Source organism: Archocentrus centrarchus, unplaced genomic scaffold (assembly GCF_007364275.1).
Source record: "Archocentrus centrarchus isolate MPI-CPG fArcCen1 unplaced genomic scaffold, fArcCen1 scaffold_41_ctg1, whole genome shotgun sequence".
NCBI lineage: Eukaryota > Metazoa > Chordata > Actinopteri > Cichliformes > Cichlidae > Archocentrus > Archocentrus centrarchus.
Window position 1 is genome coordinate 456,577 of NW_022060267.1, and position 23,679 is coordinate 480,255.

General features: G+C 42.4%; 1 protein-coding gene and 1 long non-coding RNA gene across 2 annotated transcripts in view; both read right to left on the reverse strand.

Annotated features, from left to right (window-relative positions):
• Positions 1 to 12,572: 12,572 nt before the first annotated feature.
• Positions 12,573 to 17,303, reverse strand: LOC115776992 (uncharacterized). Its single transcript, XR_004019554.1, has 4 exons — positions 16,660 to 17,303; positions 15,054 to 15,124; positions 14,374 to 14,434; positions 12,573 to 14,281 (listed from the first exon to the last, which is right to left on the reverse strand). It is a non-coding gene; the product is annotated as an uncharacterized LOC115776992 (long non-coding RNA).
• A 3,699-nt stretch (positions 17,304 to 21,002) lies between these two features.
• LOC115776927 (uncharacterized) overlaps positions 21,003 to 23,679 on the reverse strand; it is a 39,114-nt gene continuing 36,437 nt past the window's right edge. The window contains exons 4-6 of the mRNA XM_030724730.1: positions 23,197 to 23,370; positions 21,729 to 21,775; positions 21,003 to 21,553 (exon numbers count right to left, since the gene is read on the reverse strand). Coding sequence (XP_030580590.1) covers positions 21,003 to 21,553; positions 21,729 to 21,775; positions 23,197 to 23,370 — 772 coding nt within the window. The remainder of the gene's footprint in view (positions 21,554 to 21,728; positions 21,776 to 23,196; positions 23,371 to 23,679) is intronic.

Below are 23,679 nucleotides of genomic sequence, written 5' to 3' on the forward strand. Positions count from 1 at the left end.
TCCGATTGGCGTAACCGGGTGTCATTACTGCCGACGTGAATAACGATCTTACCAAATCTACAATTAGCCTTAGCCAGCAGTTTCAAATTTCCATGAATGTCGCCTGCTCTGGCCCCTGGAAGACATTTGACTATGGTCGCCGGTGTCTCTAGCTTCACGTTTCTCAAAACAGAGTCACCAATAACCAGAGTTTGTTCCTCGGCGGGTGTGTCGCCAAGTGGAGAAAAACGGTTAGAGACGTGAACAGGTTGGTGGTGTACCCGGGGCTTCTGCTTAGGACTACGCTTCCTCCTCACCGTCACCCAGCCGGCCTGTTTTCCCTGCTGCTCGGGATCTGCTGGGGGGGAGCTAACAGCGGCTAAGCTACCACGGTCCGCACCCGCTACAGGGGCCTGGCTAGATGTAGGATTTTCCAAGGTGCGGAGCCGAGTCTCCAGTTCAGAAAGCCTGGCCTCCAGAGCTACAAACAGACTACATTTATTACAAGTACCGTTACTGCTAAAGGAGGCCGAGGAGTAACTAAACATGTGACACCCAGAGCAGGAAAGTGCAGGAGAGACAGGAGAAGAAGCCATGCTGGTAGTGAGTCGGCTAAGGGCTAAGCTACTAGCTGAGCTAAGCTAGCGAATTTCTAAAAACAAATAAAGTGAGTAATGTGAATACAGGTGATTCAGCAAAGAGTATGCTATTTAAAATAGGTGAAGATTACACTAAAATATGTTATTATCCAGATAAATCTAGTTATACAGATATAACAGCTAACAGACAGCAAAACACTGTGCTCCGAAACAGGAACAGGAAGTGATACAATACCGCAGTGAGAGCCAACACCAACTGGTGTGTCTGTTTCAGTCAGACCATCCACTCACTGTCCTTCAGTCCCAGATCAGTGTGTCTGTTTCAGTCAGACCATCCACTCACAAACAGCTTCATCTGCAAACATTAAATGGGGCCAAGATTTCAATCTTCTCTTTGCTGATCCCCAAAATAACATGAAATACTTGATGCCAATCTTCTTCAGCACCTTCATGAGAGTGGACAGCTGCTGTTCCAGAGGAGTTTGGACTCTTTGCTGGTCTGTGAGGGTTTCTGGAGCCACTTCAGTGCATTTTAAGCATCGTTTCACTTGGTTCTGTCTGTGTCATGAAGACCGCTTTAAATCAACCTTAAACAGTTCAGCACATCTTCAGTCGCACAATCACAAGTTTGTTTATTACCCACCAATGAGCTCACTCAGAGAGAGGAGTGTGGACTTCATCTAGCACCGAGGTAAATAGTTAATATGATGCACCTTCCGGTTAGCGCCCATCAGCGTCCTCATGCACATGCGTATCACTATCTGACAAGAGCCTTTTGCAAACACCAGCGATTTCATAGGTACGTCACCGGAGGAGCACGTTGACGGGCCCCAGCTCAAAAAGAGATGAGAAGATAAATTATAATAAAAAGTCATAGTGGGTGCATGTATACAGGTAAATATAGTTATGGAAAAGTTATGCTGTGTGTGGATTCTAGTGAGGGAGAGATTTGGGGTGTTGGAGAAGTGCACAGCATGTCCACGATGAACTGGAAGCTGTTTGTTCCTGTAGTGTGTTCAGGTCTGAATCCCACTGGTTTTCCTGATGTGTTATATGTGTCTCAGTGGATCAGTCCCACAGGGGGTGAACTGTACAGGGTGGAGCCGACCGCTACAATCGCAGCAGCAATGATGTTGTTATTGTGAGCATCTGTGATGACAGGGATAGTGTAATAGCATCCAGAGGTGCTGAAACCTGGATGTTAAATCCAGACCCCCCCACCATGGAAGAACGTACATCATGGTTTAAGGACTTGTTTTGATTCAGTGGGCAGACTGGAAACCTGTGCAGCATTTGTTTAGAGGTCGATGATGTCATCAAGAGTGACAGACTCAACAATGCTGACGAGAATATTAGAAAACGTCTTGTTTGATGATGTTACACATGCTAGGAAGACTGTTAGGCCTTCTCACATGTGTGACCCCAAAATCATCAGTCAGACTACTAGAAGATAAAAATGGTGTGTGTCTGTGTGTATTCAATTCAATTTTATTTATATAGCACCAAATCACAACAAACAGTCGCCTCAAGGCGCTTTGTATTGTGGGTAAAGACCCTACAATAATACAGAGAAAACCCAACAGTCTAAACGACCCCCTATGAGCAGCACTTGGTGACAGTGGGAAGGAAAAACTCCCTTTAACAGGAAGAAACCTCCATCAGAACCAGGCTCAGGGAGGGGGGGTCATCTGCTGAGGGGGGAGAGACAGAGATTAATAACAATTAATGATTAAATGCAGAGTGGAGTATAAACAAAGTAAATAAGGTGAATGAGAAGAAACAGTGCATTATGGGAACCCCCCAGCAGCCTAGGCCTATAGCAGCATAACTAAGGGAGGGTTCAGGGTCACCTGATCCAGCCCTAACTATAAGCTTTATCATAAAGGAAAGTTTTAAGCCTAATCTTAAAAATAGAGAGGGTGTCTGTCTCCTGAATCCAAGCTGGGAGCTGGTTCCACAGAAGAGGGGCCTGAAAGCTGAAGGCTCTGCCTCCCATTCTACTCTTAAGTATCCTAGGAACCACAAGTAAGCCAGCAGTCTGAGAGCGAAGTGCTCTGTTGGGGTGATATGGTACTATGAGGTCTTTGAGATAAGATGGTGCCTGATTATTCAAGACCTTGTAGGTGAGGAGAAGGATTTTAAATTCTATTCTAGATTTAACAGGGAGCCAATGAAGAGAAGCCAATATGGGAGAAATCTGCTCTCTCTTTCTAGTCCCTGTCAGTACTCTAGCTGCAGCATTTTGGATCAGCTGAAGGCTTTTCAGGGAGCTTTTAGGACAGCCTGATAATAATGAATTACAATAGTCCAGCCTAGAAGTAATAAATGCATGAATGAGCTTTTCAGCATCACTCTGAGAAAGGATGTTTCTAATTTTAGAAATATTGCACAAATGCAAAAAAGCGGTCCTACATATTTGTTTAATATGTGCATTGAAGGACATATCCTGGTCAAAAATGACTCCAAGATTTCTCACAGTGTTACTGGAGCCCAAAGTAATGCCATCCAGAGTAAGTATCTGGTTAGACACCATGTTTCTAAGATTTGTGGGGCCGAGAACAAGAACTTCAGTTTTATCTGAATTTAGAAGCAGGAAATTAGAGGTCATCCAGGCCTTAATATCTTTAAGACATTCCTGCAGTTTAACTAATTGATGTGTGTCATCTGGCTTCATTGATAGATAAAGCTGAGTATCATCTGCATAACAATGAAAATTGATGCAGTGCTTTCTAATAATACTGCCTAAGGGAAGCATGTATAATGTAAATAAAATTGGTCCTAGCACAGAACCCTGTGGAACTCCATAATTAACCTTAGTGTGTGAAGAAGACTCCCCATTTACATGAACAAATTGGAGTCTATGAGATAAATATGATTCAAACCACTGCAGTGCAGTACCTTTAATACCTATAGTATGCTCTAATCTCTGTAATAAAATGTTATGGTCAACAGTATCAAAGCTGCACTGAGGTCCAACAGGACAAGAACAGAGATGAGTCCACTGTCAGAGGCTCTAAGAAGATCATTTGTAACCTTCACTAATAATAATAAATCAATTTTTGAAAAAAAGGCTCCTCACTATTGGCTGTGAAATTAAATTAATGAACTTTAAAAAAAGATTCAGCTAAAAATAAATTAAAAGCTCTTTTCAAAGAAAAGTATCCAGGCAGATTCAGAAGGATTTTGAACTCTTCATGTTTCTATATTCATTTCAAAAATCTACAACAAAAAGCTTCTAAATAGCAGATTGTGCAGAGATAAACTCGTTGCTCTCATGTAACATTTTATTGTCTCTTGTACTCATCATATCTATAATGAAAGACTTGCACATTACATCATTAAAAATAGTATAAATTTGAAAGGAAAATTGATATATAAAATGATAATATATGACTTAGGACACAATATTAATTTATTTTATTTTACGAGAGTATCTGGCCCTCACACTGTCTGCAGAGGAAACTCCGGCCCTGGACAGATGTAGTTGATGACCCCTGGTGTGTGCCCTCCATCTCTTCTGTTCTCTTTAAAACTGTTTCATACGTGTGCAGTAAGTGGAGCTGAGTTGATGGTCGGTAACAAAGATGCTGACAGGAGAACTCTTCTTCTCTTCAGCGCTGCATTTTAGATCCACACAGGAAGCAGCAGCAGCTCCACCCTGACAGGAGAAGCAGCACATGGACCAAACATCACAGCTCCATCAGACTCTGATCATCTCCAACAGCTGCTCTGACTCCTTAGATCTCTGTCCCTGTGACTTTCTGCTCTGACCTGCTGCAGCTCTGAAACTCCTGCTGTACAGCTCATGTTGTGTTTGCTGTCCTCTCAGATTGTCCGGTGACGGTGAAGAAGGGGGCGGAGTCTGTCCTGCTGCCCTTCAAAACCACAGGGAACCTGCCTGAAGATGCCACGATAGAATGGGAGTACTGTGAACCTGAAGTCAGGAAGGTCCATGTGTATCACCAGCCTGGAGAACAGGACCAGAATTACAGAGACAGAACGAGGATGAATGAAGAACCTCTGAGAACCGGAGACCTCAGTCTGACCCTGGAACAGCCCACAGAGAGAGACAGTGGGAGATACAGGTGTGAAGTCCAGCAGGGCTTTACACTCCTCAGAAGGAAAACACTGTTTCTGAAGGTTGGTTAGCAGTGTTCCAAAGTAACGCCATTATCACAGTTTTCAGTGTAGTAGTAATATAACACTCCTGTGCTACATTCAATATTACCTTTATAGCTACAATTAGAGCTACATTCAGCTGATCTCAGTTCTTGTGCAGGGAGGAGGAAACAGGTGGAGTGAAGCTACGAAGCAGTGAAGAGATGGATTCATTAATTTAATTGTTGCTGCATGAAAGGACAAGAATGTGATGGTGAAATACAAACTGCATCCAGCCCTACAGACTTCAGGGGGTGGATGTCACTAATGAGACAAAGAAAATGTGTTGTTTACACCCAGTGGCACCAGCATCCCCTGTGCTGACCTTTCCTCTCTGGCCCCATTTCAGAAATCCATTATCACTAATTTAGCTGTGAAAATGGATCAGATGTTAAGTCTTCATACTCAGGTGAACGCAGTGCTAAAATCCTGGCAGCCTTTTCAGGCTCCAGGGTGGCTCAGGGTGTGAGCAGGTGACCATGTATGACACGTAGCAGGGCGGTCAGCGCTGGTTAGAGTCCCAGCCTGTCGCCCTTTACCGTGTGTCTGCTTTCCTGTCTGTCTCCACTGCAAAAGAACTGTCAATCAAGCCATGAAAAGACCAAAAAATATATCTTTAAAATCAAGCCTTTTCTCACCAAAGGTAATCCTGAAACAGTAATGCATGCTTGATTACTGTAAGGCTCTTTTGCTCGTCTACAGCTGGAGCAAAATGCTGCTGGTACAAGCAGCCGAGAGCACATCACACCAGTTTTAGCTTCTTTTCACTGTTCCAGTTCATTTACAAATCCATTTAAAATTCTTTATTTCTTTTTCAATCCCTAAATGTTGTGGCCCATTTTCTCTGTCTGAACTGCTGCACTCGTACGGTCCATCTCGTCCCCTTAGGTCAGCAGACCACAGCTGATGGAGCTTCTGCAGCTGGAGCTCCAAAATGATGGAATAGTTTATCCTTGTATGTCAGACAGGCTCCATCACTTACTGTTGTTAAATCTCCTTTAAACACACACTTTTTCTCCTGGTCCTTGGACCCAGTGTGAGACTGTGATTTAAAGAAGGCCGGCACAGGGAATCAAACACAACACACAGCTGCGTAACACAGGAGGACAAGAAGGAGGGAAGCTGAATACTCACAACCACATCAACAGAACTCAGAGAAATACAAGCAAACTGTGAGCAAACTTAAAAACACAACTAGAGAAATAAAACTATAACACACTTCAGTTACAAGATTACAAAAAACACAAAACACTGGGCAAAAGGCCCAGGACCATGACACACACTGAGTTTATGCTTGCTAGTTCATATTAAACAAGTACACTCATGAGTCATGAAGAAGAAACACAGATGGAATTATTTAATAAAATAAAGGTGTTAAACAAACCAGAACATATTCATATTTTAGATTCTTAGAAGTAGACGCCTCTGACTTTGCAGCTTTGCACATCTTTGCATTTTCTCAGCTTCATGAGGTCGTCACCTGGAACGGCTTTCAGTTCATCTCCTTGAATTTCTTGCCCTCTTACTGTGTTTGAGAGCCTCAGCTGTGCAGAGGCAGAGTTGTTATACAGTGAACATTTGAGTAATGCTATAATCCAAGAACGACTCAACTAAGTAAAGACAAACCACAGCTCATCACTGCTTTAAGAAATGAAGTCAATCTGAGACATTTCAGGAGCTTTGAATGAACCTCAAATGCAGTCGCAGAGACCATCAAACGTTAGGATGAAGCTTGGAAACATAGTTAGTTTAACACTGAAGTTTTCTACATTCCTCGTGTGCTCTAACGTGACACACTGACCAGATATTTAAAGTTTGTTCTATAAAATTCTTGCTGAAGAAAATCTATTTTGCACAGACACATTGAGCATCCATCAGATATCTGTTGACATCATTAACCAGCAAAGGCCAGAGGCTCTGAGGCAGGAAGCCATGTTGTTCTATTGGAATTCCCGAGGCAGTCCAGACTGGTCCACTTTGCTGAGTCTCCAGCTCCTTGATGGATGTCTGGATGTTGGATCTCTAAGCTGTGGTCAAAGATTTGTTTGTTTTTCCCTTTTTACTGGCTGCTCCTTGACTACTGGAATCTTAGTCTTTTCCAGGTAAAAGCAGAACTTGTCTGAAAATGCCTGTATAATTTTTCACTGTGAAAGACGCCCCCTCCCCTTAGCAAAACCTCACTGCTGTGCAGTGACCCCCCACTCTGCTGGGTTTTTTGCTGCAGCTTTGAGAGAAGTTGCAGTAACTCTGGACAGTGCCTCTACACCTTGTAAGGGAGAGGAGTGGTGCTGGATCAAGCTGCTCTCAGCACCTCCTTCAGGCGTGGCTCCTTCAAATCCTGGTCCCTTATAACATCGGGCAGTGTGGCCAGGAAGAACGGACCTGTTTTCTTCTTGGAACGTTTGAGGCATCCAGTGTGCTTTCTGCTAAGCAGCGTCCTCAGACACCCAGAGGGGTTTCCTTTAAATGCAGCCTGTCGTCCGGCTCTGTCCCTGCCACTCCTCCTGTGTCGCTGCTCTCTGCAGGCTCATCCTCATTAAGATGCTCTGCGGCTCAGGAAGTTGTGCTTTTGCTTCGTCTTCAGTGCTTTGAGTCTTTGTGAGGTCCTTGAGTTTTTGTTTCAGCTGAAGGACCAAATAATCTGAGATAGTCGATTTCTGATTTTCATGAACTATAAGCCCTAATCATGTTTTCTATATGCACATTTTCCTGCTTCAGCTCTTTATTAAACACCTGTCACCCATTTGTTAACTACTTCACATGTGTATCAGCTAGCATTAGCTCTAAGACTCTGCAGTATGAATTATTATGAATTAATATTACTTCATGCATACCGTACCAATCTTTATTTATAAAGCACTTTAAAAGAGTCACAGCAGACACAAAGTGCTGTACACCAAATGAGTCAATTATTTTAAAATAAATAAATAAAAGTAATACATTAAAACAGGTAAGCTCAGTGTCTCATGCTGGGTCGAAGGCCAAAGAGTATAAATGAGTTTTAAGGTGAGTTTTAAACATACACAGTGTTATTGTCTAACAAAGGTAATTCATTCCACAACTTAGGGGCAGCACTGGAAACAGCTCGGTCCCCTCTGAGCTCCCACTGAGACCCCTGTATATGTAAGAGCATCTGATCAGATGGCCTGAGATCTCAGACAGGACTGCAGGGACAGCACAGCTCAGAAAGGTCAGGTGGAGCGAGGCCATCTAAGGACTTAAAAATAAATACCTTAAAATGGAAAGCAGCCAGTGGAGTGAAGCAGGACAGGTGTGAGATGCTGTCTTTGACGTGTTCCAGGCAAAAGATCTGCAGCAGCATTTTGAACCAGCTGGAGACGTGAAAGCCATCCGTTAATTCATATAAAACTTCATGAATGAGCAGTATTTGATGCATGTCACAGTGCCTGATCAATATATTCATTGATAGGAACACCAAAGAGTTTTAATGACCCTGACAGAGAAGTGATCGATCGTGTTCATGGCTTCTTCAGAGTCAGCGTGCAGCATGTGATGGGTTAAAAGTACTGAATGTCTTTTGTGTTGAACTCTGTATCATTAGGGAATGAACCTGACCCCAAAGGTACGGGAGGTGTACGGTCCATCCCCCGGTTACCACCACCACCCAAACACCGATCACGTTGCTGGGAGAGTTGGTGTAGTCTCCATTAACCCACTGTGGTCATCCTTGGGCCTCAGCCTCCCACACCATCATGTTTTTAGAGTTGCATTTTTTATTTTAATTTGTAGTTTTATAGCTACTATTTATTAAGGTAGATATAAATACAAATGTATTAAATAATTTCAAATAAACTTGTTATTCCAAAGTAGGATCTACGTTCCTACCCTCACCTGTGGTCACGAGCTTTGGGTAGTGACCGAAAGAATAAGATCGTGAATACAAGCAGCAGAAATGAGCTTCCTCTGAAGGGTGGCTGGCCTCCCTTAGAGATAAGGTGAGGAGTGCGGCCATCCAGGAGGGGCTCAGAGTAGAGCCGCTGCTCCTCCACATCAAGAGGAGCCAGTTGAGGTGGCTCGGGCATCTGATTAGGATGCCTCCTGGTCGCCTCTTGGGTGAGGTGTTCAGGGCATGTCCTACCAGGAGGAGGAGGAGGCCCCGGGATAGACTCAGGATACGCTGGAGAGATTATATCTCTCGGCTGGCCTGGGAACGCCTTGGGGTCCCCCTGGGTGAGCTGGAGGAGGTGGCTGGGGAGAGGGAAGTCTGGGCTTCTCTGCTTAGGCTCCTGCCCCCGTGACCCGGCCCCGGAAAAGCGGGAGAGAATGGATGGATGGATGGATGGATATAGTTGTACTTCAAATCACTGAAGATGTACAGCATAGTTTTCAATAGGGCTGCATAAAACGATTATTTTAGTAATCGAGTATTCTATCGATTATTCCAGCGATTAATCGAGTAATCGGATAAGAAATACTTTTTTTTATTAACAGTTTATCTGCATATTTTAACTTCCGTAATGCAGTTTCTCGCCATGTGAACAAACAGCGGTGAATGGAGCAGCTACAAAGTTCTCTTTTCTTCACCTTAACACTTGCTGATCAGGTGCTTGATGAAGGACCTCCAGCTGTTTCACAGATTTAATGGTGGTTACTAAAAGAAAAAGCTGCTGTTTTGGACGCTGGAAAAACGTTTCCTTTTTCACTACTTGAGCTCACCGTCACAGCTTCGCCTCTTTGCGCTTGCGCAGTTAAAACCGCTGCCTGCTATGAGTGTTTTCAAAAACTAGTGGCTGCGGGAGCCATGGCGCATGTGTGAGTAATGGTGTAATGCTTTGTATTCACAAGCATTCTCGAAAATACGTTTCTACTGCAGGTCTATATTTAGTCACTAATAAGGGATTAAAGTATAAAAAATATTTTGAAGGAGCCCCTCGGTCCTGGGGGGGGGCCTTCCGGTACCGAACCATCGCTAGTGGTAATGGCCCGCGCTCGCTAGCAAACCAGTTCTGGTAGCTACAGCTGAAGTAAAGACAAAAATAGCAGCTGAAATTCTCAGCGAGCACAACACACACAGACACACAGAGAGCAGTGGAGGCGTGGAAATGCATGTCAGCGACAGTTGCCACCCGTCCCGTAAAGTACGGAACACGGCATGTTACGGAGCCGTATTCCACGGAGTCCCGTAACATACGGGGTTCTGTATTTTACGAGACAGGTGGCAACTCTAGTGATGATCCACTCTGTGTTAAATGAAATCCATCGCAGCGACGGAGAGCTTTTTAGAATGTGTGCTTGTGTATACGTGAGTGATTCACACTCCAGTCCAGTAGGTGGCGGTAATGCAGTTCTATATTGGTTTGCCAGCCCCCAATAAACCCACAAAAAAACGTCAGCACTAATGCTGCTAATGCTAGTGAGGAGCGCCGCTTACACCGAGACAGCTGAGCGCTGCAGAGTTTAAACGAAGCATCGACACAGTAAATTTGTGTCGATAAATTTTTAGAATCGATTTAATCGAGTTAATCGATGAATCGTTGCAGCCCTAGTTTTCAATTTTGATATAGTGGACTTGTAGTAAATTTGTAACAGTTAAATTTGACATTAATGGTCACATTGCATGAAAACCTGCATATACATATATTGAGGTAGATGGAGTTGGTAGGTATGGTCAGCATGCAGTGGGTTCTGGTGAGTCCTGTAGGTGAAATGTAGAATTTACTGGACTAATTGTCATATGACAACAACACGTGACCTTTAAGCAGGAAGTGACAGGAACATCACTGCCAACTGTGTTCTGTTGGAGTTCAGCAGGTCTGGATTGACATCAAGTGTTACCATGGCAACATATACCCTACCTGCTTTCTTTTTCAATATATTAACATAGTTTAAGCATAAGTGTATTAAAGAGGTCCACAGTTTATGTAGGATGGATTATCTGCATAAACTGTACTAACAGTGTACTTCTTCTGTAGTAGATATTGGATCTAATCAGTGAACATGACCATATTTGGAGTTGTACTTTGCAAACAGGAAAAAACAATATAACTGTGGTGGTGATTTGCATATCATCTTCTAAGGTATTGCAGTTTTTAAAACTGGGGTTAGGGTTTGGGCTGAAAACACCAACATCATTTGCAGATTATCAAAGGCAGAGTAGTGCATAAGTTTCTGTTTACACAACCCTGTAGATGTTTGATAATGCTGAGATTCTCAGTTCTGTACAATAAGTGCACTGTAAACCCAGAGTTTGATTCCACTTAAAAATATTGAGTTCATATTACTTAAAATTGCCTAGTATGTGAACATTACTTGTTAATGCTGAGTAAGCTGAACTGTTTCATGTCCTTATTTATTGTAATTGTGTTTTTAAGTCCAATCAACAGCTCCTACTGAAATAAACTGCATTTATATAACTTAAATATCTGTCATTTTGCAACATTACTTATTAATTCTGAGTAGACTGTACTTTTTGATGGTCTATTTTATTGTAATCATGTGTTTGAGTTCAAACAACTTAATACCATCAGGTTTTGCACCTGCTAAAAATCTAGTTGACATCATTTTTAACAGACAGGCCTACTGAGCAGCAGCACAGTGGTGTGGTGGTTAGCAGCGTTGCATTACAGTTAGAATGACACCTGAAAGGTCAGGGTTCACTTCCACCTTGGCCCCTGCCTCTTGCTGTGTGGAGTTTGAAAGAGTAGATATTTGTTTGTACAGTTTTTCATTGTTCCATGGACAAATGTTATTTGTAAATGTTAATAATCCAGTGTTCAGCAGGGCTGAGTTTTATCATGTTTATTTATACATTTAAACAGACACAGTTCAACATCATAAGAAATATCCCTGCTACAGGCAGCATGGTGGTGTGGTGGTTAGCACTGCTGCCTCACAGTTAGACTAGCTATCTGATTGTGTGGGTTCGACTCCACCTTCACCTTGCTGTGCAGAGTTTGCATGTTCTCCCTGTGTCTGTGTGGATCTGAAGGCATGGGGTTTGGGTTGGGTGGAAAAATATATGTGATGGCATATTTTAATTTGTCCAAACTATTAAAGATAAGTTTGGTCAGTTAGAACATACAATTTAGTTCAACTGGTAATGGAGCAGTGCTTACTTAACAAGCTGAGTTAAATAAATGGGAGGTGAATGATTGCTTAAACTAAGTATCTTCAGTTACTGAAACTCTGTTATTAGTACATTCAACTTAGATCTTTCATTGCATTCCAAAAGGGCCTCAAGTACATTGAACATAGTCCACTGCACTTATTCAACTGTTTCATTACTTAAAAAGTTTAAGGCACCGAGTTACCTTGTTTTTTTAAGTAGATTCAGCTTATCTGTGTTTACAGTGGAAGACATCACACAAATTCCTTGAAAACATTCAGAGAACATGTCGTGCTGTTTGCTACTAATTTGCAACACAGAAGAATGATCATAATAAAAGGTAATAATAATTAATGTAACATTGTAAATGCTATGGGAAGGGGGATATTAAAGTCCACATTAATCACTGACTGAGCAGTGGAAAATAAATGAAGTACAGTACCTGTCAAATGTTTGGACACAAAGATAAATGTAAGTGGTGAGGTGGCCTATATGAAACATTAAAGGACCAAAAGATGACATGAATAGATGCATAAATAATTTTACAGTCGAAGTAAAATGTAATGCAGGGTCTCACTTCCACCTTGATTACATACATGAACAGGATGTGTGCAGGCACTATGTGAGTGATGTGGGAGTCAGGCCAGCTCGGTAACTCCATCTAGTTTAGTTTGGATCATATGAGTGTGATGGACAACTGTAAGATTCATTCTGTATTGCTGTTTGAAAATGTAAATGAAACTCCCACAAAGACAACCTGTTTATCTGGATCTATTTATTTAGATTTCTTGAACAGTGACGATGATACATTTGATACAAAAACACTGTAACTGTTAGTAGCTTCATACTGTTGGAAATGTAGTATTAAATACACAACTACACGTTTAACATTCAGAGGCTCTTCTAACAGCAGTGGTGCTGGATTACGGCCGACAGCCTGAAGTGGAACCAAGCCCACTGACGGCAAACAGGCCCAAACAGGAACCGAACGCAGCAGCTCAGCGGCCATGACAGCGACGTGACCAGGCCTCATAGAGTCATTCCAACTAAAACATCATTTGCATTCAGTAACTATGAAACCAAAAACCACAGTTCTCCCCAAAAGTGCCAAAAATTTATGTCAGTGGAGAAACTCTAAGAGTCCGTTGACCTGGCAACGCCGGTCACATGACGTATCCAGACTGACAAATTGATGCACAAAGAAAGCTCACAAAAACAGTCCTTTCCTTACAATCCGTTCATACAGCTGAGTAATACATAAACTTGTTTTTATTTTCTGAATATCATCCAAAAGCTGAGGAGATGAGGCAGCCCACAGAGAGGAGGTCCTGAAGCTGACAGAGAACAACCTGCACTGAACACCATGAAAACCAAAAAGTTCAGGAAGCACAGGACTGACCCAGCCCCCCTCCACATCAACAGAGAGTGTGTGGAGAGGGTCCACACCTTCAGGTTTCTTAATTTTGAGGAAGGAAATGAACAGATACACAGCAGCCATGAAGCCACTTGAAAGCCTGACTTTAAACTACATCAATTTTAAACCTCATCAGGCACTTCCTGGGGTTAGAGGTTAATTGGCTACACTTAATTGCCCATAGGTGTGAATGAGAGTGTGAAAGGTTGTCTGTCTCTCTGTGTTGGCCCTGTGACAGGCTGGCGACCTGTACAGGTGTACCCTGCTTCTCACCCTATGACAGCTGGGATAGGCTCCAGCCCCCCCGCGACCCTGAACAGGATAAGCGGAAGTGAATGGATGGATGGATGGAACCTTATCAGGTGCAGATATTATAGACATAGTCGTTTTACAGAATAAAAATCATACAGAGAAAATGCTCCTCCTTCATCTGTACATATGTTGATGTGAAATACTTTATCTCCAAATATACAGACTGAAATACTTCACTATTATCAGTATGTGCAGAGTGTTGCTATTCTAACATTGTCTGAGAATAAAATGATTCCCTCCTATGTGCAGTTGTTACATTAACATATTTGGATGCTTCCTCTTACCCACATGGCTTGCTTCCACTTGCTGTAGAAAAAATGCATTTGTACTCTGTAGTTTGACAATCTAAATGAATTTCAAACTGTAATCCACCTACAAAATAACTTTTCTTAGAGAAACACACATCTGCATCCATTCACAGTGCAAATTACATTTTGCTGTAATATATTTGTGTGTGCTGTGAAGCAAACATTTTGCATTACAATCTAAGTTGTATTTGAACTCAGTATTAACATCCTTTTTCAGAAACTACGAAGAACAAAGTATCAACATTACATGTATGAACGTAAACTCCTGGCAGTACATTATCTTAAAGCACTTAAAAGTGCACTTTAAGGTGTGTGATTCTGGCAGTGAATGCACATGTTCTTTTTGAAACCACATGTGTGACCACAGCTGGCAGCACTGACGCCACTCACACCATTTCTTCATTGCATTCTTCTGCTTGTCGTTGAAATGAGCACGGCAGATCCACTAAAAAACACATAAAGTGGGGTTGTTGGATCAGGATACTGGATTTATTAAATATTAAAATGGACAACACACTACTTTCTTTGAAGACATACCATCTACAGCTGTCGGTCTCAGTTCTTGATTTTTCCACAGGCTCCTCAGTGCTGTGTGCACCTAAAGAAAATGTGACAGGTTAGCAGCAGTGTAACTGAAAGAAGCACAGATGCAAGTGTTAAGATGAATGTGGGACAATACATGCAGCTGTCAGAGTTATGAATTTACAAACAGCTGTTTCAAGTTATGAATTTATCAGAAAGTTAGAAATCTAAGACACAATGACCTCACTGTGTGCAGTGAGCTGATATCCACCCATTTATAGATCTATGTTCCACCACTTCTCTGGATCTGAGTCAGTGGGGCAAAGCTATCCAGACCTTGTTCTATCTCACTACATCTACCAGGACTTCCAAGGCAATACCAATGTCTTCCCAACCTCTGGTGTCTCCTGGGTCTGCCCTGGGGTCTAACTCTGGTGGGGAGCCCTAAACAACCCATCTGGCAGGCATTCACGAGATATCTTAGTCCTCAACCAGCTCAGCAGGCTACCTTTGATAGAACAGCAGCAGTTCTGCTCTGAGCTTCTCCTAAATAATTGTGCCCCTCATAGACAGCTGGATCCCACAAGGGAAGTTATTGTGTTACAGCAGCAAGAAGCCCAAACACTTTTGGAGCAAGCTCATTCCCACCAAATGTAAGGTAGTAATTAACAAATACTTTTTAATTGTACACATACAAGAAACACATTTCCACACATTGCCTCGAAGATTTCTTCCACAGTTAGTGTCTGATTTCCACTCTCAGTGCCTGATCCAAATGAAACACAAAATTACAATGTTATTTACTTTGTTTTGGAAGTCTCTAAGCATATTATATGAATCATATGCATAAAACTGTCACACAGGCAGCTATACACATTCTGTATCATGTATAATTCAACTGACAAAAAGTTTGATTTGGGCAAAAAACAAACAAAAAAATACATATATATATATATATATATAAATAAATAAACCAACTTAATTATCACTCACAATAATTCACTGTCCCTGTGGATACAGTCCATGGTAAGTTTAGGTTTGTCTAGTCCTGTTGACAGCTTCAGCCCATGGGTTGTGCTAATAAATATCAGCAACGGTCCTAAACATGTGGCTATGTGAATTAATATAGTGACTGAGATGCTGCCAATAACAGGTGTAATGTGTTTGTTTCCCAAACCGAAGCTCATCTTTTCTGCTCCTATATAAGTGTTATATATGTAAGTGTTTAATTAAGAGCCAAAAACTAGCCACTTATTATGTCCTATAGTGTGGGCAGAGAATCTTTAATGAAGAATGATATATTTGTGTTCTAGCATTAAGGCTCTGACCCTGGGGGTGAGAACCACGTCAGCGACCCCAAAGTGTAGCACCCAGTTATACCTAAGAAATGTACCAATATTGAAATGTCACAGATGTAAGAAGAAGAAGAAGAAGAAGAAGAAGAAACAGCCTTTATTGTCCCACAGAGGGGAAATTTGGGTGTAACAGAAGCCGCAGTTATTATAAATATAAGTAAAAATATAATAATTCACACTAAGAAAAGAATATAAATATATATAAAATCAACAAACAATATTAACCTTAATACTACTAATAATAACACTATATACAATGTACATGATGTGCCTGTGTGTTGAACCTTAACAGGCCGGACTATTTACAGTATATTATATATTATCCTACATTGTGTAGGTTATTGTGGTTTTTGTTGGGAGCAGTGATGATTATAAAGTCTTACAGCTGCTGGGAGGAAGGATCTACGGTAACGCTCCTTTGTGCATTTAGGATGCAGCAGTCTGTCACTGAAGGAGCTCTCCAGCTCAGCAACAGTTTCATGCATGGGATGGGAGACCTTGTCCATCAGTGATGTTATTTTGGTCAGAGTCCTTCTGTCTCCCACCACCTGCACTGAGTCGAGAGGACATCCTAGGACAGAGCTGGCTTTCCTGATGAGCTTGTCTATCTTCTTCCTCTCAGCTGTAGATAAGCTGCTGCTCCAACATACTGCTGCATAGAAGATGGCTGATGCCACCACAGAGTCATAGAAGGTCTTCAGGAGTGTCCCCTGCACTCCAAAAGACCTCAGCCTTCTCAGCAGGTAGAGTCTGCTCTGACCCTTCCTGTAGAGCGCATCAGTGTTATGAGTCCAGTCCAGTTTATTGTTTAGGTGAACACCCAGGTACTTATAAGAGTCCACTATCTCAATGTCCACTCCCTGGATGTTCACCGGTGTCCGTGTGGTGGGTCTGCGCCTGCGGAAATCCATCAAAACATCAAAGCTTACTAAGTGTGCAGACATACCCTCTGGAGCATCACCACAACAGTACCAGATGTTTCAGCTGCCTCTTCAGCACAAAGTGTCCAAAAACTCAAGTGTTCAAGAATCTACAGTGAAGAAAAACACTGTCTGCAACAAAACCCAAAATATAGTGTCAGACCACATTATACCTGTACTATTTATAAAAAAGGACATTTTGTTTATATTATTAAAAAAAACACTGGGATTTAGGTAATAATTTGATCTGTTATTGTTGCATCTTTACCTTACAATATAAAGCACCTTCAGGTGAGTGTTGTGATTTTGTGCTACATAAATAACATTGAAACAGAATAGATTTTATTATTTTAGAATCCACTAAACAGGAGACAAAACTTCTAGCTACTAAAAACAGTTTAATTGTGACTGATAATGATAAGGATCATGTTCAGATGTCTTCTGTTTGCCAATTAGAGTTTCAATACAAAAAGATTTATTTTACAGTAATGTTTTGGAGAAGCTGAAAACAAACAGGTGCTGACGTGGGGTACATCCTGAACAGGCTGACAGAGCTGACCATCACTGCTTGGTTAATCAAAATAAATGTATTTTACATCTGAGATTGTATCCATTTCTGTCCAGTGACATTAAATCCATCCATCCATCCATTTTCTTCCGCTTATCCAGGGCTGGGTCGCGGGGCAGCAGCCAAAGCCAGGCCTCGAGGTCCGGTGTCCTGCAGGTTTTAGATGCATCTCTGCTTCAACACACCTGAGTCAAAGATAGAAGTCATTAGCAGGACTCTGGAGAACTTGACTGCATACTGAGGAGGTAATTCAGCCATTTGATTCAGGTGTGTTGGATCAGGGACACATCTAAAACCTGCAGGACACCGGACCTCGAGGCCTGGAGTTGAAGAGCCCTGGCCTAAGCAGAGAAGCCAGGCTTCCCTCTCCCCAGCCACCTCCACCAGCTCATCTGGAGGGACCCCAAGGCGTTCCCAGGGCAGCCGAGAGATATAATCTCTTCAGTGTGTCCTGGGTTTGCTTCAGGGCCTCCTCCCAGTAGGACATGCCCAGAACACCTCACCCAAGAGGTGTCCAGGAGGCATCCTAGTCAAATGACCGAACCACCTCAACTGACTCCTCTCAATGTGCAGGAGTAGTGGCTCTACTCTGAGCCCCTCCCAAATGGCTGCAGTCCCCACCCTATCTCTTAAGGAGAGGCCAGCCAATGAGAGGAAGCTCATTTATATATTAAAGCCATACATCTTTTTGGTTTTTGATTCCATATCTTTAAGTATTTCCAATTTCAAGTTCACTTTAGCTTTACTTATAGAGTATGACAAACTGCTGAGCTGCTTATCAGGCTACAGATAAACACAGTGTACTATAAATGCACAAGTTCAACATCTAGCCATACAGTACATGCTTAAAGGTACTCTATGGACAGATGAGGTTCATACATAGTCTATATATGAACCAAATACCTTGAAATGAAATCTGCTCTGCAGACTTTAAAATGGCTTCTAACTGTTTTCTTCCTTTTTCAGGGTCAGGCCATCAGGAAGCCCAACAGCATTTATGGTGATGCTATGATTTTGAAGAGACTGGTACGGTACCCTGCCAATACCACCAGCCTCATCTAAGATTAAATACAGACATTTATCAAATGTTATAAACATTCATAGCTCAGGACACACCAGACAATAATCAGACTACAGACCAGATGTTATTCATGACACTGTGACTGTTCACTGCATTTCAGAACAATATGTGCAAAGACACATGTTGAATAACAGTTATTGAATGAGTCTGAAATTGTTATAGTATTATAAATCATGCTTACTGTATTTTTTGTTGAATATTTTCATCACCTTCTTAGCAAAGGCATCAACTGGCTCTTTGAAAGCAGTCGAGGAGCTTCCTGGAAATCCACTGGAAAAACACTGTAAATGGGGCGTTAACTGTGCCATATGACAAGTTTGGGTTTATCAGTGTGAGTGTGTGCTGTTTCCACCCCAGCTTCTCCAGACTGGATACCTTTAACAGTGTTTAGGACAAAAAGGCATGTATAAATATTAAGCATTCATAAAAATATAACAGTTCAGACATTTTCATTAACACTCAAAGGTACCTGTACACACTGATACTAAGTACTGCAAAGAAAATGGGTGTAAACTTAAAACCAATTCCACAATGTCATTGATATAAAGATTTGTTTATGAAACTGTGCAGCTGTCAGTGATGGAGCAAAATTATCATTATTAACTGAATGTCTTATAATGTTCAGCACATGATCAGTACAGGAATCTATTTAAACATGACAACATTTTGAATGTTTAGTTACATTTTTCCATTAAATAATCGTGTCTCGTTCATGTGAGAATGGCTGAAAAGCATCTTTAATTATATGATACCAACAGTTCCCAGCATGGATGGCAAACCTCAAACTTGAGCTGCTTGAGGAGCTTTTTCACTTTAAGCTCCCTCATCTCAGAGCTAAGATGCTGTTTTTCCTTCAGCTTTAAGAGCCGCTGCCTCCTCATTGTTCTTCTCTGCTTCTCCTAATGAGGAACATTATAGCTTAATATCTTTAAGTTTGCCCAAAAATGAAAGATAAATAAGAGTGTCTGAGTTTTCTTCTTTCATGTACAATACTGAGACCATTATTAGACAAAGCCACGTGGCTCACCCACAACCTGCACTCACTATTATAAACAATGATCTCATCACTGTGTTGCTCCATCAGTTTGAGAAATTACAAAGGGCTCAATGTACTTTACATCCATAACATAATATTAGATGTTTAGCCTAAATTGTTGTTATAAGCATTTCACAGAGCATCCCTTTGTGATGAAGAATAAAGAGCAGATAAAAATAATGACCAATATGAATAGTCATGGGATGACATGGAGATGTGCCCTGCAAAACTGAAAGCAACAAAGCTCATTCCAGGGTGCTTTTTTGGTTTGTACCATCTATGTCACCAGTTAGGCAAATTAAGCAGATAAGCACCTCCCATAATTCCATAAGGTCTGAAATTGCTCTATTTTGCTCTTAATGAGAGCTTATTTTCTCAGTTATATTTATACAGCATTTCCTATAAAACATATTTAGTTATAGTCAGATTCGTTTGATACAGATGGTGTAACAGATGGCTTGTAAAGTTAAGAGACTTAAAGCTTCAAGCTTCTGATTTGGAAGAAAGCCAACATGACGCTTCCCAGTGCTCTGACCTTTGGAAGGAAAAGAAAAGGTCAAAGGTGGAGCCTGAATAGGATTCATTTGCATATTTGCTGCTGTTTGAATCCATAGCTGAGATTGTTGTTTGTAAATGAAGCCAAACATTTGTCTCCTCCTGGTGTCGCTGGGATAACTGTACATGTACTCTGATCTGTGAGTGAGTGCAGCACAGCACACAGCAGCAGAGACTGGATACAAGGAGAAGAGCACAAAGGACACACAAACACTGGGAGACATGCTGTTCATTTGATGACTTTATTAGAGATTTCCATCATGGAGTCATTGTGGGAACGAACTGCAGGGAAAAGAGCAAAGATCCAGAAATCCAATCCAGAGTTTCTCTGTGACAAACACAAACATGTTAAAGACACAAATAGACATTAATAGTCTTTAGTGACTGTTCATCCACATCAGTGTTTGTGTTGAAGACATCAGTGTTGGTCTCAGTGTGGTTAACAGCAGTCAGCAGTCCAATTAGAAAAAGCTCATTTCAAACACTTCATGCAGTTCATCTTCTCACCAGCAGAGGGCCACAAATCACCATCAATGAAGACTTCAAGGAGATGTTAGTGACATCAGAGCTGCACATCAACATCTGATCAATATGGAAGTTCATGTTTCTGTCATTGGATCAGTTCAAAAGCACAAAGCATGCAAATGTGCTCTTATTGTGAAAAGGTGCTCCTGCTGAGAGCTTCCTTCCTGTCCTGCTTCCATCACAGCTTCCAAAAATGAGTCCACCAGTAAGAGCATGTGGAGAGGTTGGAAAAATGGCATTAAGAAAGAGAAATCAAAGACTTGGATGGATTTGAATGAGCTCAGACTGGTTGAAAATGCAGAGGAGCTGGTTGTGAAGTGAGCTTCAGAGAAACACAACATCCTGATATTCACTGTGAAGCTTTGAGTGGAAAAAGACAGAAACACAACATGTGGATCCTGGAATAATGGCAGCTTCCATCTTTGAAGGACTGAAGAGGAAGAAGTTTACAAGGAATCATTGAGAACAGTTTCAAACATCAACTGATTGAATCCATGAATGTGAAAACGTGTTTGTGAGTGAAAGAGACAGACATGTACAGACTGAACTATCTGTTCAACAGTCAGAGTGTTTCTCTAACAGGAGGACGCTCTTTACACTCAGCTCAGCACACACACACTGAGGAACCAGGAAACAAGAACATAAACCCAGGATAAAGAGGTTCAGTGAATGTGGTGTTGAAGGTGTGGAGGTGGATCAGAGTGTCAGAGGAGACTCTGTAGAAGGACAGAGTGCCAGCAGGACAGTCCACATACACTGCTACTCTGTTAGAGCCAGAGGAGGAGGAGGAGGAGGAGGAGGAGGAGGAGGAGATGGATGTTTCTCTGTTATTGTGAATGATGTACTGAGGACCATCATCAGAGCACCTCAGACTCCAGGACTGATCATTCCATCCAAACCAACAGTCATTACTGACTCCTTTCCTTCTGATTCTTCTGTAACTCACTGATATATAAACGTCTCCTCTCCACTCGACCTCCCAGTAACAGCGACCAGTCAGACCATTTCTACACAGCAGCTGAGGATAAACATCAAACCTGTCTGGATGATCAGGATATGACTGAACCTCCTCCACATGTGTCACCTTCCTGTTGTTGTCAGACAGTTGTAGCTCTGTGTTCACTGTGTTTGTGTCGATTGTGAGTTGACAGGAATCTGATGGAGAGAACAAACACAATCCAGCTGCAGTTATTGATCCATCATCTGTTCATTGATTGACACTTTGATGATGACTCCTGACATCAGAGATGTGAATGAGTGATGTGACAGTTTGAAGATGGTTGAATGTGTGCTGCTTTGTTTTCATCAATCACATTAAAAACACACTTACACTTCCTCAGACCTGGGCTCAGCCATCGCACTCCAGCAGGCTCCGCCCTGAAAGGAGGAGGGGGGTCAGAGGTTATTTCCTGTCTTCCTCTGAGCGTCTGCGTCTCTGTTTTCTACATGTTTTTGTTCTGGCTCGGCCGCACGGCTAATTTCCCTTTAGGGCCGATGAAAGTGAAGCTGCGAGCACCACGAGGGATGACCGCATCATTGAACTGTTCTCAGATCAGCATCAAAACCCTGCAGCTGCAGGTCTGACCCGGCTACAGGCAGAGGCAGTGATGGCCAGTGGGAGCCTGTTTGAACACTTTGGAGTTCATTCTTTGAAGCTTTCAGTCTGGATGTTGTTGATGAGAAAGAAAGCATTCAAATGCAGCACTGGTCTCATCAAACTTCTTCTCCATCATTAAGTAGAGGAAAAGAAGTGACAGAGTCACAGCTGTGCTTCAGAGGCACACACACACTTGAAGATGTCTGACCTTTGAATATGACAAGTATAGGAAAATGATCCACGGATCAAGGAGATCAGATCCTGTGGATTAGTCTGCAGCACCATCAGATTGTTTTCCTGTTTTTGTCTCAAAGTGTCCTTTATACAGTCAGAAAGGCACAAAAGTCAAGAGGATTTAACCCAACAGCTGAAATGATGTTAGAACAGAGGATGTCCACGTGTTGGGCTCTTTGTCTTTCAGCAGTGCTTCACAGGATCTTCCAGTTACACATTGTTTTCACACTGGAACAACATTTGAATCTTCATTTGAACATCAATTCAAAATGACTCATTGAAGGGAATTTGCAGCTTTTATCTTCCAGCTGAGAACTTAGAAGATCTGCAAACTGCACAAGGTTGTTAAAAGACTTGAAGCTGGAAATGAGCTCAAAATGGAAAACTGGCTCTGAAATCTGAGACTACATCACGCAGAATAATCACACCAAGAAGAACAACTTCCTCTGTGGAGCTCAGGGGCGGAGCTCAGGGGCGGAGCTCAGGGGCGGGGCTATTAAGAGGAGAGCAGAGGAGACGACGAAGAGGAGAGGGCAGAAAAGACAAAGAAGAGGAGAGGGCAGAGGAGACGAAGAAGAGGAGAGAGCAGAGGAGACGACGAAGAGGAGAGGGCAGAGGAGACGACGAAGAGGAGAGGGCAGAGGAGACGGCGAAGAGGAGAGAGCAGAGGAGACGGCGAAGAGGAGAGGGCAGAGGAGACGACGAAGAGGAGAGGGCAGAGGAGACGAAGAAGAGGAGAGGGCAGAGGAGACGAAGAAGAGGAGAGAGCAGAGGAGACGACGAAGAGGAGAGGGCAGAGGAGACGACGAAGAGAGGGCAGAGGAGATGAAGAAGAGGAGAGAGCAGAGGAGACGACGAAGAGGAGAGAGCAGAGGAGAAGTGACGTGCATGAAACAAACAGGAAGTGAGTGAAGGACACAGGAAATGCTTCCAGCTCTTCCTCCTCTATCAGACATCCTCTCCATACCTGAGAGTGTCCAGTCTCCAGCGTGGATCCTTCAGTGCGGCCGACAGCAGCTTCATTCCTGAGTCTCCTGGATGATTGTAGCTCAGGTCCAGCTCTCTCAGATGGGAGGGGTTGGAGCTCAGAGCTGAGGCCAGAGAAGTACAGCCTTCCTCTGTGATCAGACAGCCTGACAGACTGCAGACACACAAAACAACAATCCATCTGTGAGCAATCATTTCCTGTTTGTCACATACAATAACATCTATCCATTTCCATCCATTCAATTTCATGGAGCTTTATTTATAAGTGACAATTGCCAACAGACAACAGCATCATCTCAGGTTGTGTAACAGTGTAAGGTAACAGCCTCCAATCTTAGAGAGAAAGCCCCAACCATCAGACAATCCACTGTGAGCAGCACTTGGTGATGGTGGGAAGGAAGAACTCCCTCTGACAGAAAGATGCTTCCAATGAAAACAGGCTCCAGGAGGAGCTCGGACCATG